Below are 18,095 nucleotides of genomic sequence, written 5' to 3' on the forward strand. Positions count from 1 at the left end.
TTCTCTAGGAACAAACACTGGAGTGGGAAGCTGCCACATCCTCCTCCAGGGGAATCTTCCCGAGCCAGGGATTGAACCCACGTCTCATATTTCCAGCATTAGCAGGTGGGTTCTTTACCACTGATGCCACCTGGGAAGCCCATTACATGTATTATTTAATCTATATAACATCAGTGTGCAGATGACACCACTCTTATGGCAGAAAGTGAAGAAGAACTAAAGAGTCTTTGATGAAAGTGAAAGAGGAGAGTGAAAAAGTTGGCTTAAAATTCAACATTCAGAAAACTAAGATCATGGCATCTGGTCCCATCACTTCATGGCAAATAGATGGGGAAACAGTGGCTGACTTTATTTTTGGGGGCTCCAGAATCATTGCAGATGGTGATTGCAGCCATGAAATTAAAAGATGCTTGCTCCTTGGAAGAAAAGTTATGACCAACCTAGACAGCATATTAAAAAGCAGAGACATTACTTTGCCAACAAAGGTCCATCTAGTCAAGGCTATGGTTTTTCCAGTAGTCATGTATGGATGTGAAAGTTGGACTATAAAGAAAGCTCAGCGCTGAAGAATTGATGCTTTTGAACTGTGGTGTTGGAAAAGACCCTTGAGAGTCCCTTGGACTGCAAGGAGATCCATCCAGTCCATCCTAAAGAAAATCAGTCCTGAATATTCATTGGAAGAACTGATGCTGAAGCTGAAACTCCAATACTTTGGCCACCTTATAGGAAGAGCTAACTCAATGGAAAAGACCCTGATGCTGGGAAAGATTGAAGGGAGGAGGAGAAGGGGACGACAGAGGATGAGATGGTCGGATGGCATCACGGACTCAATGGACAAGAGTTTGAGTAAACTCCAGGAGTTGGTGATGGACAAGGAGGCCTGGCTTGCTTCAGTCCATGGGCATCACAAAGAGTCAGACATGACTGAGTGACTGAACTGAACTGAACATCAGTGTGAGGAGAGTTTTATTACATGTTTTATGGATGAGGAAGCAAAGGCTCAAAAAGTTATACAGGTTACCAAAGATAGATACACTGCTTTTAAGTAGTGGAGCCAGTGTTTAAACCCAAGGGTTGACAGAGGATGAGATGGTTAGATAGCATCACTGACTCAATGGACATGGGTTTGAGTAAACTCTGGGAGATAGTGAAGGACCGAGAAGCCTGGCATACTGCAGTCTATGGAGTTGTAAAAGTCAGACATGACTTAGCGACTGAACAACAACAATCCAACTCTTAAAGCCTGTGGTCTTTAAGACCACGTCTGGAATATAAAAATACCTGTGGGATATGACTCTTAAGATCACTGAGGAACCGAGAGATGGAATGTCTGACATTTAAGTTGGGGGTGTGAGAACTTAACAACTCCAGTTGCTCAGGTTACGTGGGCATTTCAAGTTTGAAGGTGCAAAGGAGATTTAAAAGTCTAGCAATTTCAGCCAGCCTCATAATTGACCAGATGGAACTTTGGACTCTGATGGTTAGGAACTTTAATGTCTACAATAAGCTGTAACTTAGGTGACTAAGGAGTAGTTATTGCCTTTTCTTATGACCTTGAGACGGAGAAAGTGATGGCACCCCACGCCAGTACTCTTGCCTGGAAAATCCCATGGACGGAGGAGCCTGGTGGGCTGCAGTCCATGGGGTCGCTAAGAGTTGGACATGACTGAGCGACTTCACTTTCACTTTTCAGTTTCATTCATTGGAGAAGGAAATGGCAACCCACTCCAGTGTTCTTGCCTGGAGAATCCCAGGGATGGGGAAGCCTGGTGGGCTGCCGTCTATGGGGTTGCACAGAATCGGACATGACTGAGCGACTGAACTGACTAACTGACTGACTGATGACCTTGAGAAACCAGATGGATTAGAAATACTGAATGTCAGAACTGGAAGGAACCAGTTCTCACCTTCCACAGTGCCCTCTTACCTACCTCCCTCTTATTGTGTAATAAGGAAACTGAAGAAGAGAGTACTTTAGGTGACTTGCCAAAACCTAATAAAACTGTTAGTGACAAGCCAAGAATAGAGGGCAGGGTCACATTGCTGTATTCTTTGCCCTGTGCCTTACGACTCTCTGGGCTTCAGATTTATTGCCCGCTGTCTAAAACTCTTCTGCCATCGTAGTTGCTTCTTCACCACATTGTAGTTACTTCTGGTTCTTTTTGACTCTGGGCCCTGGACATATTAACTTTTTGTCCTTTCCTCTCCAGCCTCAAGCATATACTCTCTCCAGCAAGTTGTCTGATTAATTTCATGATGATACTAGTGTCAAGGTAGGAACACCCCTGGCACATAGAACTTCAGGTTGATCTTCTTCTTAGAATGAAAATGAGATTCCTTTGAGCTGTTGGCACAGTCAATTTCTGTAAAACTTGAAGGCCACAGGAGCAGGTGCAGTTTGTGTATCCTTTTGAAGTTGCAAACTCCTAAATGTTAAGGCTGGTTATTATAATCACATGCAGGGGTCTCACTCCTGCTCTAGCTATAGGTATATCTTTTAAGGCACTTTATAGTAAAATTAAATTAGAATGAAAACAACTTTACAACTATTCATAGTACTTAAACCTACACCCTGTGCCTAATACAGTCCTACTCAGTTAATATACTTTCAGTTCTCAATTGTAATAGGTACTGTTTTATTTTTGTTTCAAAGTCATTACAGAAAGAAGGTAATAAGTATAAGGTATAAGAAGGTTGTAGTTTTCAAATGAAGTCTATTTTAGTTAAAACCTTACACTAAAAGAATGGTCTTCCTTTTAATCCACTTTATCAAATCTGACACTCTGATCACAGATGGCCTTATCGAAACTGAAACCGTGACCTCAGATCATGCCTTCATTTCATTGACTTTCTTTATCTTGCTTTCATTCATTGCTTCACTCCATAGCTCCTCCGTGACCACAACTTCCTTTACTTCCACCCTTGCTATTTTCTCTTCTTATTGCACCTGCTCTCCACCTGCCTTGTGATCTCTAATCCTTTGACACCTCTGCATTCACCTGGTCCAGTGGCCCCCTTCTGTTTTCAATTGCCTTTTTCTCTAGTCTGGACCTCCAGGTCAGTCATTTGAATTCTGCCCTTTCTGGCATCTCTTCCCTAGAAGTTTGCTTCCTGTCCTTCATTCTGTATCTAAAGGACCATTCTCCTAACCAGGAAAGACCCTAAAGGGCAATGAGCCTATAATCCTAATCACAATATTATGACTGTCAACTCCAGAGAAATTATCTCTGCAGTGGGACTTAACACTGTAAAGAGTCCCGGGTTCTTAAAGGGGACCAAATGAAATCTGTGGTACTCTCATTGGATAATATACTTTAGGAGTTAATTAAGAAGGTAAAATAGAAGGGACTTACCAGGTGGCACAGTGGTAAAGAATCCACCTGCCAGTGCTAGAGACATGAGAGATGCAGATTTGATCCCTGGGTTGGGAAGATCCCCTGGAGGAGGGCATGGCAACCCACTCCAGGATTCTTGCCTGGAGAATCCCATGGACAGAGAAACCTGGTGTGTTACAGTCCATGGGGTCGCAAAGAGTTGGATATGACTGACCACACACAGAAAAAAGATTAGGTCACGTTTTTTCTAGTTTTGTCTTATTTCTAAATTTCTGAAGTGTGTAGGGAGGAGGGAACTAGTATGGGGTCATGAGGAGGAAGCAGCTTCTGAGGTCCTAAAGACTACATGTTGGCATCCTGTTTCAGAAACCAGACCTGTGAATAAAAAACAGCATTGAATAGGGGCTTATAGGCGGCACTAATCTTTTTTAAAAATTGAAATATAGGGCATTCCCTGGTGGTTCAATGGCTAGAACTCCTGCTCTCACTGCCAAGGGCCTTGGTCAGGGAACTAAGTCACCACAAGTCATGTGGTGTGGCAAAAAAAAAAAAAAAAGTGTAGTTGATTTACAATATTATATTAGTTTCGGGTGTACAACATAGTGATTTAATATTTTTATAGATTATACTCCACTGAAAGTTATTTTACAGTATTGGCTATATTCCTGTATGTGCGATGTGTGTGTGCTCAGTCATGTCCAATTCTGTGAGACCCCATGAACTGTAGCCTGCCAGACTCCTCTGTCCATGGGATTTCCCAGGCAAGGATACTGGAGTGGGTTGCCATTTTTTTCTCCAGGGGATCTTCCTGACCCAGGGATCAAACCCCCATCTCCTGCAGCTCCTGTTGGCAGGTGGATTCTTTACCACTAGCGCCACCTGGGAAGTCCCTGTAGTGGTTCAGTTCAGTTCAGTCACTCAGTCGTGTTTGACTCTTTGAAACCCCATGAACTGCAGCACTCTAGGCCTCCCTGTCCAACACCAACTCCTGGAGCCCACCCAAACTCATGTCCATTGAGTTGGTGATGCCATCCAACTATCATCCTCTGTCGTCCCCTTCTCCTCCTGCCCTCAATCTTTCCCAGAATCAGGGTCCTTTCAAATGAGTCAGCTCTTCACATCAGGTGGCCAAAGTATTGGAGTTTCAGCTTCAGCATCAGACCTTCCAATGAACACCCAGGACTGATCTCCTTTAGGATGGACTGGCTGGATCTCTTTGCAGTCCAAGGGACTCTCAAGAGTCTTCTCCAGAACCACAGTTCAAAAGCATCAATTCTTCAGCGCTGAGCTTTCTTTATAGTCCAACTCTCACATCCATACATGACCACTGGAATAACCATAGCCTTGACTAGATGGACCTTTGTTGGCAAAGTAATGTCTCTGCTTTTTAATATGCTGTCTAGGTTGGTCATAACTTTCCTTCCAAGGAGGAAGTCTTTTAATTTCATGGCTGCAATCACCATCTGCAGTGATTTTGGAGCCCCCAAAAATAAAGTCAGCCACTGTTTCCACTGTTTCCCCATCTATTTGCCATGAAGTGATGGGACTGGTTACCAGTGAGGAAAGTGAAAGAGGGATAGGGGATTTGGAGGCATAAACTCCTGTGCATAAAATAAAGAGACAGCACTAGTCTGACTTGGAAGTGCTGGTTTCCCCTAAACCTACCTACTCTTGGTAGCTCCTGACTAGCCTCAGGGAAGCAGGTAATTTATAGTGGGCATCTTTATCTCTGTAGCTAAAGGCCCTTAGACTTCCATGTGCATAGCACAGCAAGCCAGCAGAGGGAGCCGTGGTCCTAGAACTTTCTTTAGAGCGTCTAAGTTTTGATTTTGCCAGAGATCCTCTCCAGCTCCATCCGAATCTCCTGTGCAGTAAGAATTTAACTTGAGATATGCCTGGGTTTGGTGCCAGACCCCTGGTGTGAGCAGATGGGGAGCTTCTGCATAACAGTTTAAACTTGAAAGCCATAAGGAACTCGATTTCAAGGAAACGCCTGTTTACCATGCAGATCCAAATCAAGCAACTCTCCAGAAATGGGTGTGCCTTCTTGACCTCGATCCTTATTGATCTTGGTATCAGCACCTCCAGTGACGCATCCTGAGGGGCGGGAGAAAGTTAACAAGTGCCTTATACACAGGGAAAAAGAGGAAGCCTGACTGCTGCTACAGAAAGTCCCCACCGGGGAGGAGGGGATACTGTTTGGGTAGCATTAAATAGTGAGTGCTCCATGGAAAGTTCAGTGCCTGGGTGTAGAACCTTATATCTGCTCTGATTTTGAATCAGAAGCAGAAGGTTTGCAGCTGGCCAGTCAAGGGGCTTGTCAGGCAGTTGACTAATGATCTTGATTTTAATAGGAAGCCTTTTAAAGGGGATGCAGCTTCTGCTAGTTACTGTGAACTCCTGAATCACTAGATTTGGCTCTGCTTTTTGGACACTCAGAAAACTCGGGCGTTTCCAAGCCAGCTTTCCCATTTGCTTCAGGACATAGATTACCCAAGCCTGCACTATGGAGAATGGGGACGGTAATGAGGGGGCCTCAGCTTTTCACATGCCTGAGTGGATGGTGAGTTCTTTGGTCACTTTGCTTTTCCCTCTGTTTCTTGATAATGACAAGAATAGGGATCGTTGTGAGAAGTCCCTCCCAAGAGCTGTGATTGGGAAAACAGTTATTACTGTAATTTCTGATTAATTCCTGGGTCACTCCTGCTGCTTTCTTTCCTTTTTCTTTTTTAAAAATTATTTTTAAATTATGAGTGAGCTGGAAGGGCCTGTTGCCTGATTGTCTGGGCTGGGCTGGAGCTTCCCCACTGCTCCTGGTATACTGCATGGATTGTGTTACACTGTGATTGCTTTGCATTCTGTTTACAAGTAGATGCTTAGTTTATTTCTCATGGGGGTAAAGAAAAAGAATAGAGAGAGGGGAAAAAAACAAAAACAACTTGTGGAAATGATGTGCTCTCTGTCTCTCAAGTCTGAAAAGATTTAAGTAGTTTATCCCCTGTCTGCCTAGTTTTCTCCTGCCGGTCAAAACATTTCCCCAAGTATTCTTGTACATGTCTTTCTAAAAGGCAGGAACTATAAAACTGTCTTTAAATTAATTTATTTTTTGGCTATGCTAGGCACGTGGGATCTTAGTTCCTCAACCAGGGATCAAACCCATGCCCCCTGCAGTGGATGCACCGAGTCTTAACAACTGGACTGCTGGGAAGTCCCTATATAGCTCTTTTGGTACTATTCTTTAAAATACTTTATTTGCTTGATGAATGTTTTTAATGAGTTATTTGTTGATAAGAACCAGCACATAAAACCTAGTATTTTTGATCCAACTTTAGTTTTTTATATAAAAATAGCAACCACCCTTATGTTCCTAACTGCTTTCTTCCAGGTTTAGCCTGATTTCTTACAGTCTATATACCAATTTGTAGTTTATATATATATATGTGTATGTGTGTATAAAATATGTATGTGTGCATGCCAAGTTGCTTCAGTCGTATCCAACTCTTTACGACCCCATGGACTTTAGCCCACCAGCCTCCTCTGTCCATGGAATTCTCCAGGCAAGAATACTGGAGTGGGTTACCATGCCCTCCTCCAGGGAATCTTCCCAACCCAGGGATCAAATCCATGTCACTTGCATCTCCTGCATTGGCAGGTGGATTCTTTACCACTAGCGCCACCTGGGAAGCCCCATAAAATATGTATAATGTATATATATTTCCCTATTGAAAACTGCATAGACTATATTCAACACATTCCAAGTTCTTTTCAATGTTTATGGAATCGTGGACTTACATAAGTGACCACCAATAATGAGTCTGAGTATATAGTAGACCTAACCGAGGCCCAACTGATAAGCCCACATTTCGATTCATATACCAACTGTTATTATTTCTGTTAGGGTTATTCCTGTTGTTGTTCTTAGTGTTGTTCCAGAACCCTGTACTCAGTTTTAAAACATTTGATCTAAAGAAATCCTACCCATCCACAAGCTTATTTCAAATAGTATAGTGTTTTCGAATAACGGGAAAAAATTCAAATAATAATTCTAGTTGGATTTCTTTATGAATATACATTTTTATTCATTTGGCTACTCTGGGTCTTTAGTTGTGCCGTGTGGGATCTAGTTCCCTGTGCAGGGATTGAACCCAGGCCCCCTGCATTGGGAACACCGAGTCCTAGCCACTGGGCCACCAGGGAAGTCCCTCTAGTTGGATTTTTAAGTTTGCTTTTGAATTTCCAGCCATTCACTGATACCAAGAAGGGGAAATAGGAATTCTGGTTTTCTTAAGTGAGAGCCCGCATGAAGATATTAACCTTTGTTACTTCTATAAGAGAATATTACAGAAGAATTTCACAGAACACTAGTATGTCAACTCAGTCAACACAAGTTTTACAGTAACTCTTATTCTCATAAATAATACACCTTGCTGTCTTACCTGCCAAGCACATCTTCTCAAGAGGAGCTCCTACTAGACTTTCACCTACTCACCTTCTCTTAATTTACCTGAACAGGATAACTATCCTAAAGGAGTTATTATGACTACTGCTCAAGAGATACGACCTAAGAATTCTCAGCTTTTAGAAAATTTTCTTTAATAAAGCACAATTCTGCTTTGTTTTCAACATGGCACCTCTTTTATTTAGCAATTTCCTGGTCTCTGTCTCTCAAAAATCAGGAAAATATCTTTGATCAGTAGATTTTTTTTTTTTTTTTTAGCAATGATGAGACAAAGTTGGGAGGGGCTTGGCGTCAATAACTCAGTTTTATCCTCTGAATTATTCCCTTGCTAGAGATTAACCTCTTGAGGCTTGCTTTCAGATATCACAGTTGTTCATTTCTGACCTGGTCTGGAAGTGCTTCTTTTAGGCTGCCACCAGTATCTACTTAGCCACCAAAATGAGCCACTGAGCATTCTCTAGCGTACTGCCTATAGATTTCCAGACCTTACCTGTGACATGTTGGAGTACCTTTTAATCCCCAAGAGGAAACCCTGGTGCCAGTTCTCACATTGGGTCAAAATTTTGATCGAAGAAAGCTTTTCACAAATGACTCATGTTCCAGTTTACATATTAACGTAATGAACTTTCTGCTGAGGACTATCCTTGCCCCCGAAGGAAATATGACAAGGCTCTCAAACTTTCTTTCAGGGGGAAAATTTAGCAGAAAAGGTGGATTATAATACCTCCCTTCTTAAAAATGATCTGTAGCAAAAAGGGACTGGCATATCCCTCAGAAGAGAGGACTCAAGACCACAAACAGCAGCTGATAGTACTCACATCTCTGACTCCTAGCAGGGAATAAGCCAGGACGAAATCTGAAGAACATTCTTGAGACTTGACAAGTAGACCTTCGAGTTACTATTCCATCAGTCACTGGAAAACTTCTGCTAGAGCCTCTGCTCCCCAGCTATTTTCATATAGCTTGTTCAGGCAGTTTTACTGCTAAAAGATTGGGAAACTCATCCTTTTAAAGATTGTCCTTATTAATATATTTTCACTTCCCCTGAGAAATTTTTAGTCCCTAGTGGTAGGTGAAAATACCTCCTCTCTTATGAGCATGGAGATCAGCAGTAACCTTTTTTTAAGTTTCTACATCTTAATTTTTCCTCCTCCCACTTAAGCTCTTCGTAGTACCCAGTACTTTTCCGTAGGAAATCTGATTCTCTTTCTTGATTGAGTACCCAGCCAGCTGGTTACCTGATTTTCTTTTGGCTAGAAGTAATCCCTTTTATAGTTGAAGAATTTGTTCCAGCAGCTCATTTGGCTTGGAAGGGAGCAATGTCTCTAAGAATGCTTGAACCATATCTACTTGGAAGTGGGACGAAAACCTTTAAGGTATCTGCTAAATGATAGTAGAGGTAGTTTCACTGTAACTCTGGATCAAAATTGACACTTAAAGCAGAGACCCACTTGAGAAACTGATGAAAACTGTGGACCCACTCCCCAGGAAAATAGACACACAAACTTTTCATATTCTGTTTTAGAGCATCTGGACATCCATGGACTCTAGGTGAAGAGTCCATGGATTTTAGAACATTTCTAAAAAAAATAGAAATGTTAATATGTTATATTTGTGTACCAGTGTGTCACCTCCAAAACCTTTTCACATACGTTATTTTATTTTCACAGCACACACTTGAGACAGACAAAGTAGGTATTATTGTTCTTATTTTACAAATCAGGGTTACTGATGTTCAGTACTAGAAATGTTAAGAAATGGAGATACAGAGAGAGAGCCACTGATCACCATTCGTTGTAGTACTACTTTATGTATTTGAAAAGGAATTAATTTGTTTCTCTTGATGTGCTCCTCTGTAGGGTAAATAAATCTTCTATCCTCCCCATGAGTCCTGATTTTTTTTAATGCATTAATCATCTATTCTTAGACTTAATTTGTGGAAATCAGAATTAGATCCAGTTCTCTTTATGTCCTATGTTGTATATAAAGAAAGGATCACCTCATTCCTTTCTCTGATCTTTGAAATAACATTTTTTGCCTATGAATATGCTCCATGGTTACAGCCATAGGTAGGATAACATGGTTGGTTAAGGAGAGAGTTAAGAATTACGGTGACTTTAATCATGCTTGGAGTGTTCCAGCAGTGGTTCTTAAAGTGTGGTCCCCAGGCCAGTAGCATCAGCATCACCTGGAAATTTGTTAGAAATGTAAAATCTTGGGCCCTACCCAGATTCACTAAATCAGAAGCTCTGGAGCAGGGCCTAGCAATGTGTTTTAATAAGCCCTCTAGGTGATTTTGATGTATCTAAAATTTGAGAATTACTTTGGTAAATAAACTTGTTAAGTGGTAAGGCTTTTCCTGTCAGTAATTGTAATCTAAAATGTCTTCTGGTTGTGTTTGGTGTAGATCTGCAGCTCCCTTTGCTCAGGCCCAGAAACGTAAGGCATTAGACCAGGAGTTCCTTTTCATCTGAGTGAGGAACCAGCTGAGTGTACTAGGGTGCATATCCTTGGTTAGGAGGAGCAGATTAGAAACTCATCAAGCAAGCAGAAAAATACTGGTGTATCTCATTTCCTGAAATTGTGAATAAGAGACCAAGATTGTTGTGGATGACAGTGAATAGCTGTATTTGAGTTCATTTAATTTCCATTTCAATTTTTGGTAGTGACATTGGACAAAGTTGCTAATTAAAAGGCTGCTAGATTTCAGATTCTTATATGATTTAGCCATTTCAGAACTGTGGTTTGATCAGAGCCTCAAGATAATCTGGGATGATATCCTTTCTGAAACCTAATCCAATAAGAAAGTAAATTTAAGGAGTAATTTTAAATAAATCTAAGATAAATTAGGGCTTCCTTGGTGGCTCAGCTGATCAAGAATCTGCCTGCAATGTGGGAGTTGTGGGTTCAATCCTTGGGTTGTAAAGATCTCCTGGAGGAGGGCATGGCAACCCATTCCATTATTGTTGCCTGGAGGGTCCCCACGGACAGAGGAGCCTGGCAGGCTACAGTACATGGATTTGCAGAGTCGGACACAGCTGAACAACTAAGCACAACACAGCAAGATAAATTAAGAGGAATGAGGTGGGGCTGAGTACACCCTGAATTAGGACCAGGGAAGTTTTTGATCTTCAGATCAGTATCACAGGGTTTGGTGTAGTAGAGCGAGCTTCGGCTCTGACATAAACACAGGCTCACTTTCTAGTCCTCCTTGCTTGCTGTGAGACTTCAAGCAAATCATTTGTTCTCTCAGTACATTTGTATTTTCCTAATTTGTCAATGGGGATAATGACAAAAAAAAGGCAAGCAGATCACCGGACACTTAATCAGCAACGCTCCTCAGATGGGACTAGAAACAAGATGTCAAAACCTGCATAAAAAGGTGCACAGTTAAGAGTAAAGCACTGGTCTGTGGAAGCTGATTTTCCTGGTAACAGACCTGAAACCAGTGTCCCCACTCTGACCAACAGAAGGCCACAGAGTGTAGGTTAGGGCCTGCCTGAGTACTTGGCTCCATTTTTTTTTCTTACCGTTTTTATAAATTCCTCACTGCTTTTAGTGCCTCTGTTAATTTTTTTCTAATGAGACTAGGTTAACTAAAGTCATCTGACTTGGAAAAGGAGGAGGTAAGGTTAAAAAGGAACCTAATTAGCAAGTTAATTATAGCAGGCAAAAGAAAAGTGCACCAGTTATATAAATAAGCTATTGTTATGCGCGTGCAAGTTGGGCCTTGTCAAGGGACTTGTTAAGGTTTAGAGGTCAGAGGATCCATGTAATTAGGTGTTTAGGGGAAAAAAAATAATAAAAGCAAAACAGCCACCAGAATTAGGAATGGCTGATGAACCACTAACAGAAATGCCTTATTAAATTGGGCCCTACTGCTGGAGGGGTTGTTGGAGCTGCTTCAGGGTTTCCAGGGAAGGCAAACCCCCCCTCACCACCACCGCCACGCACGCACACACATACAGAACTAGCTGGAACCAGAGCCAACAGAATTGCTGATGAGGAAAGTTTAAAGGCCTAGCCACAAGGGTCCCTGGACTGGAGAGGTGGCTGTAGGGCTGATAATGTCATTATGCTGAGCAGCAAGAAGAAATACATTGTCAATGGCAACTCTGGGATTAAAGCCCAGGTGAGGCTAAGTTCTTATTTACAGTCTTGCTGCCGCTATAGCCACTATTGTAAAAGGCCAGTTGCTTTTCCCCTTCTTTCCTGCTTTCGTCCCTTCTTCTGGCATAAGGTGAGCTGCTCCTCTACAACCTCTTTCCCTTCCTTGCCTTGAAGCCTGTTGGAATGAGTCAGTCTTCTCTGAAACAGATAAGGAGGGGTCCTGTAAAGGACTTTTTGATTTCAGTTAAGGTAGAAGAGTTAGAGGTAGAATCTACCAGGGTACCCCAACTAGGGTAGGGAGATTACTGTATTACAAGTAAGGGTGAAAAATGTAATGGCACTCTAACTATTGATGGGAGGTGGGCACCAGGGATAATGGGTTGTCAGTAAAAGATAAACATTTATTTCTTGGGGAAATTATATAGCTTATTTTATATAAGTGGTTAGCCTCTTTCTAATGTTCTTCTGTCTTAAAGAAACTTGAGGTCAGTGTCTGACGAGTAACAAGATTTAGACCCCTATGTCTCTGAGTGGAGAAAGCCTACACAGCCTGATGTTTAGTGTCCAAAATAACCTGAACTCAAGAATTCTCTGGTGGGCTAGTGGGGGCCAGGGGTTAGAGCTCCGCACTTGCATTTCAGGGGGCACAGTTTCCATCACTGATCAGGGAATTAAGATCCCATGCAAGGTGTGGCCAAAAAAAAAAAAAAAGCCGAAATGTGACCTAGGTGGGAGGAAGTACTGTAAGTAGTGAGGAGCTTAATAGAGGAGAGAACTCAATTTAAGGAAACTGGTTTAAGATAATGGTGCAGCTAGATGGCTATGTTGTTGGGGTAAATGAGTATGTGGCTTCTCTGAAGGCTCTGCGGTAAAGACTCTGCCTGCCAGTGCTCGAGACACAAGAGACTGGGATTCGATCCCTGGGTCAGGAAGATCCCCTGGAATAGGAAATGGCAACCTTCTCCAGTATTCTTGCCTGGGAAATCCCATGGATGGAGGAGCCTGGCAGGCTACAGTCCACAGGGTCACAAAGAGTTGAACATTGCTTAGTGACTAAACAACAAATGGATGTGTGCCCACCCTCTGCAATCCTACAAATCTAGAGAAGTAGAGTGGCCCCCACTGGTGGTGTGCGAATGGGAGGGGGTGGTATATATCTAAGGCAGGGTCTGGTCTGTCTGTCCTACTTTTTTAAAAGTAGGCTCTGCTGAAATTAATGACTCATCGTAGCCTTTGGAAAGTCAATGACGACTCATTTTACTTGATGGGCTTCTAAAAAAGAAAAAGATATATCATTGTCTTGAACAAGGTTGGTGAAATGGAAGCCAAGGTTTTGAGTTTGACTGCTACTCCCCTCCTCATCTTCTTACTCACGTTCCTCCCCTTCCTGACTTTTGTTTTCCCCTTAATTCTTTTAACTTTAGACTTGATTTATGGTTACTTAATATTCAGTCAAGTACAGACTGTGAAGATAGGGTAAGGTTCATTGTTTTGACACAAGGTTGACTGTTATGTCAGGGGTTTGTGTCTGAGGATATAAGGACGAGTAATATACATAGCTCCTGCCTTTATGGAGCCTAGTTTGTACAATGATAGAAGTAGATGGGAGTTCATGTACATTACATGGGAGTGCATAGAAAGAGCACTTTCTCTTTTTGGAATAAATTGCTATTTTAGTAAAATAATTAATTTCGCTATTTTTCATTTTGGGAAATGCTTCTAACCTAGTGAATTTTCCTGTTGCTGTAAACAATTTGCAAACTCTAAAGTACTATGCCGGCTTTATTGGTTGTTAAAGCTATGAACAGCTTCCAGAGATAGTGAAGGACAGGGAAGCCTGGCGTGCTGCAGTCCAAAGAGTCAAACACGACTGAGCAACTGAACAACAATAGCTATGACAGTGCTATGAATTCCCCTAGAAGGCATACTAGTTGATTTGGCCTTGGTCTGAATACTCAAATGACTCAATAGTTATCTCTAAATGCAGGAAATGTAGCCAATAGTTGTTGCTTTCATGTAAGCAACCATCTTTTTTACCAGGAAAGGCAGAATCAGTTGGCAGATCTTTGATTTTCCCCACCTCCATGCCAGTTGGATCCAGAATAATGTAAGCAATTATGCAAACATTCAATTAGGGAAATAGAAAAAGAAAAGATATTTGCTTAATGATACAAACTTTGACTTGTAAAGTGTTATAAAGTATCAGCTGGAACTTCCAACAGTAGGAGAAAAAGATAAAATTGCAAGAAAGTCATTATTAGATATTGTTCAAAATGCAACCTCTGGAGTATTGAGGTTTATACATATTCAGTCTAGTTATCTACTCCTACATCTGTTATAGTTAATAAGTTATCAACTTTGTAGCTTTTAGTTTATTGTGATACCAAACATTAAAAATAATAAATTAATGTTTACTTATTAGTACTGAAAAGCTAATTGATGCATTTTAGAAAGCCTTTGAAAAGTTAAAATGACTACCTGCAGTAGTTACAAGAACAGAAGATTTGTAGGGGTGGGAGTTGGGGAGCCAGGGATGAATTGAATCTCCTGCTGAGTTTCACAGTTTACATACATTGTTTTGTATAACCCTCTCTAAAACTTTCAAAATACTTTCATCTTTGTTGTATTTATGAGAAGAATGGGGGTCACAAAACATCCTGATGAACATCATACAGCTAATGAGTGGCATAACCAGGGTTTGAATGCAGTTCCAGAAAGGTCTGTATGAATAGAAAGCTTTTTTTTTTTTCTTTATACCATACTGTTTCCTGAGAATCTTAAGGCACGTCACTCTACCTTTCTTAATCTTATAGTTTCATATCTTAAAAGGTTGGAATGTGTATGTCTGTGCTCAGTAGCTTCAGTTGTGTCCAACTCTTTGCAGCCCATGAACTGTAGTCCACCAGCCTCCTGTGTCCATGGAATTCTCCAGGCAAGAATACTGGAGTGGACTGCCATTTCCTACTCCAGGGGATCTTCCCTACCCAGGGATTGAACCCAAGTCAATGGCATCTCCTGCTTGGCAGGTGGATTCTATCTGCTGAGCCACCTGGGAAGCCTGAAGATTGTAATAGGTAGTCTCAATGATTCTTTCCAGCTTTAATTTTCAGTGACACTATAGAAAGGATTGCTGAGTATGACTCAGCTTTCTAACCATTTATTTTAATCAGAATATCCCATTCTCCCTTTTATCGCAAAAGATACATAGTCAGAGAGTGGTTCAAGGATTTAAACTTGATAGAAACAGAGAAGAATGAAAAATCATTTTCTCCAACGAGTCTCTTAAGATTCCATATGTGGGTCAATACAAACAGATCAGCTGTGAGGGAAGGTAAGATCCTATAATGCAAGCATTGATTTGGTATCTCAAAATGGATGTTCTTTTCCTTTACGTAACTAGAGTTCTTTCTCTTAGCAGATCCAATTTGCTGATCAGAAGCAAGAATTCAATAAACGTCCCACCAAAATTGGACGTCGCTCTCTGTCTCGTTCGATTTCCCAGTCATCGACTGACAGCTACAGCTCAGGTGAGGACTGAACTGCTCTGGACCCACCTGTGGAGGCTAATTAAGTATGATCAATGGACCCTCCCGTCTATCTAAGGCTAATTAAGCACAATCAAAGCCTGTGCTCTGGCATAAACACTTTCATTCTCAGTTGAAATTTAGACCAAAATTCTAGGTGAAATCTTTAGGTTTCTCTTGGGGATGCAGAGTGGAGCTTAATAGAGGCATGCTCTTCCAGTTAAGACAGAAGAAGGTGATTAAGGAAACTGAGTCTGATGTATTCAGAGGGTGAGGATATGTTGCTCACACTTGACCTTCACTGAGCAGCATGTGTGAACACTTGTGTTTTTTCTACTCTTTGAAAATGAAAGAGGGCTTCTTCATCCTTCCAACTGGGAAATCTTAAATGCCCTGAGAAACAGTGAAATCACTGCAGCTAGTGAAGAGCCCTTCACTTTCTCTTCTAAGCCGGAACATTGTATTGTTTGTTACTCCTTCCTTCCTTGGCAGTGAGTTAAGTCCAATACATGGATCCTAGGCCTGAGTTACCATTTAATGTCAGATGAGTATTAATTTGTGAATCACTTGTCAGCAGTAACCATTTATGCAGCAGTGCCAAGTATGTGTCTGATCTAATCTGGAGCCATTTTATTTTGCTCTTATGTAGGAATGTGGTAGGAAGCTGAATGTTTGCCCTAATTACCTCTTACATTATAAATAGTAATATTCGTTAGAAAATTTTCATCGTGACCTAAAATTTTGTTTTTCACACAAATAGGAAAGTAGTATTTGTAAAGTTGAAGAAAGCTTGTTTGAGACACTGTAACTTTTAGGTTGCGTAAATTGTTATTTACACTCTTAATATTAGCATTTCTTTTTTTATGTTTCTCCCCACATAACTGAATAATATAAAGCACAGAATGTAAATCCCTAGGGATTACTGAATTTTGTAACTATCTTATTCTGCTGAAAGAGCCAGCAGAATGATACATAATTAAATAAATTAAATAATTTTTAATAGCTGTTGAAAATTCATGAGCCAGGTAATAAACCTCTGGAAATTGTAATAATTGTGAAAATGTAAATTATAAAAAAGAGTATGTACAATTTAAACACTTGAGTTTGTTCATGTTATCTAAAAATTGAAATTAAACAGTAACAGTACTCAATTTAACTCCAGCTCAATCTCTTCCCTACGCACTGGATCTGTATTTCCAACTATGCTCCTGCAGAGAAAACCTTCTCACAGAAGCCCCATATGCAGGGAAGATAATTACAAAGTGTCTATGTACGTAGGGATAGGTAGGTAGTTTCAGTTGAAGCTGAAACTCCAGTACTTTGGCCCCCTGATGTGAAGAGCTGACTCATTTGAAAAGACCCTGATGCTGGGAAAGATTGAGGGCAGGAGGAGAAGGGGATGACAGAGGAGGAGATGGTTGGATGGCACCACTGACTCAATGGACATGAGTTTGGGTAAACTCCAGGATTTGGTGAAGGACAGGGAGGCCTGGCATGCTGCAGTCTATGGGGTCGCAAAGAGTCGGACACAACCGAGCTACTGAACTGAACTGATGTACGTAGGGAAGAGTGAGTTTGACGCCCTTAGTTTCTAAGTGAACATATATTTGCCTGGTATTGCTCATTGGTGAGTGATACTGGCTCATGTCAGCCTGGGAAAGTCAGACCTTTTAGATTGAACTATGTGACATTGCCATTTCTGTAGTAAAACCTTATGTATTCCTTTAAGGATACTAAGTTCAGGAGCATGGAGTAAAACCATCCTGGAACTTGGAAAATAAAGATCAGTTATTCACTTCCCACTGAATGCGGGAATTGCCTTGGTGGCGTCCCTGACAAATGGCTATCTGGCCTCCTTGGGAGCATTTTAGATTATAGGGTGATCCTTTCTTAATCTAATAGTTTTGCTCACAATAAGTTCTTATACAGCCTCTGAGATTTAAAGGTTTTACTTAGAAATAAAAATCCTCATTTTTCGTTGTCTGAGTTGGGGGCCATCCCACTGTCCTGGTTAACCTCATCTGGTTATATTCCAGACTAAGTGTCCTTTTAAAAATATATGCCTATGAATATAATGTTCTAGGTATAGTCCAAAATAATCTATGCTGCTGCCGCTGCTAGGTCGCTTCAGTCGTGTCCGACTCTGTGCGACCCCATAGACGGCAGCCCACCAGGCTTCCCGTCCCTGGGATTCTCCAGGCAAGAACATTGGAGTGGGTTGCCGTTTCCTTCTCCAATGCATGAAAGTGAAAAGTGAAAGTGAAGTCACTCAGTAATGTCTGACTCTAGCGACCCCATGGACTGCAGCCTGCCAGGCTCCTCCGTCCATGGGGTTTTCTAGGCAAGAGTACTGGAGTGGGGTGCCATTGCCTTCTCTGTAAAATAGGTGTTATTTCCATAAACTCAGTGCTTTTAGAATGAAACCTAAGATTATGTTTCCCTTTTTTTTGCAGCTGTGTCACACACACACACTGTTACCTTGTCTTATTTCCACATGAGCAGTTGCCAAACCCTTTTAAACAAACTATGGATGGGGCTGCCTATTGCCTTGAGTCTTGGACTGGGAGTTAGGACAGACCTAGTTTCTAGGCTTTGATCAATGTGTGATTTGTTGTGTGATCCGGGAAAACTCTTGACGCCTGCAATGCTTGTAGCAGAGGCAGTGGG

General features: G+C 41.4%; 1 protein-coding gene and 1 long non-coding RNA gene across 8 annotated transcripts in view; one reads left to right on the forward strand and one right to left on the reverse strand.

The window, feature by feature from the left end:
• LOC132345129 (uncharacterized) overlaps positions 1-9,031 on the reverse strand; it is a 62,151-nt gene extending 53,120 nt beyond the window's left edge. Inside the window, exon 1 of the long non-coding RNA XR_009494262.1 lies at positions 8,613-9,031. This is a non-coding gene — a long non-coding RNA (uncharacterized lncRNA). The remainder of the gene's footprint in view (positions 1-8,612) is intronic.
• Positions 1-18,095, forward strand: part of AHCYL2 (adenosylhomocysteinase like 2) — a 191,169-nt gene that overhangs the window by 126,120 nt on the left and 46,954 nt on the right. For 2 of the 7 annotated variants that reach the window (XM_005205707.5, XM_059885633.1), the window contains one exon: positions 15,323-15,431. In XM_005205707.5, the coding sequence (XP_005205764.3) occupies positions 15,323-15,431 (109 nt within the window). 7 annotated transcript variants of the gene reach the window in all.

The sequence above is a fragment of the Bos taurus genome, chromosome 4 (assembly GCF_002263795.3).
Source record: "Bos taurus isolate L1 Dominette 01449 registration number 42190680 breed Hereford chromosome 4, ARS-UCD2.0, whole genome shotgun sequence".
NCBI lineage: Eukaryota > Metazoa > Chordata > Mammalia > Artiodactyla > Bovidae > Bos > Bos taurus.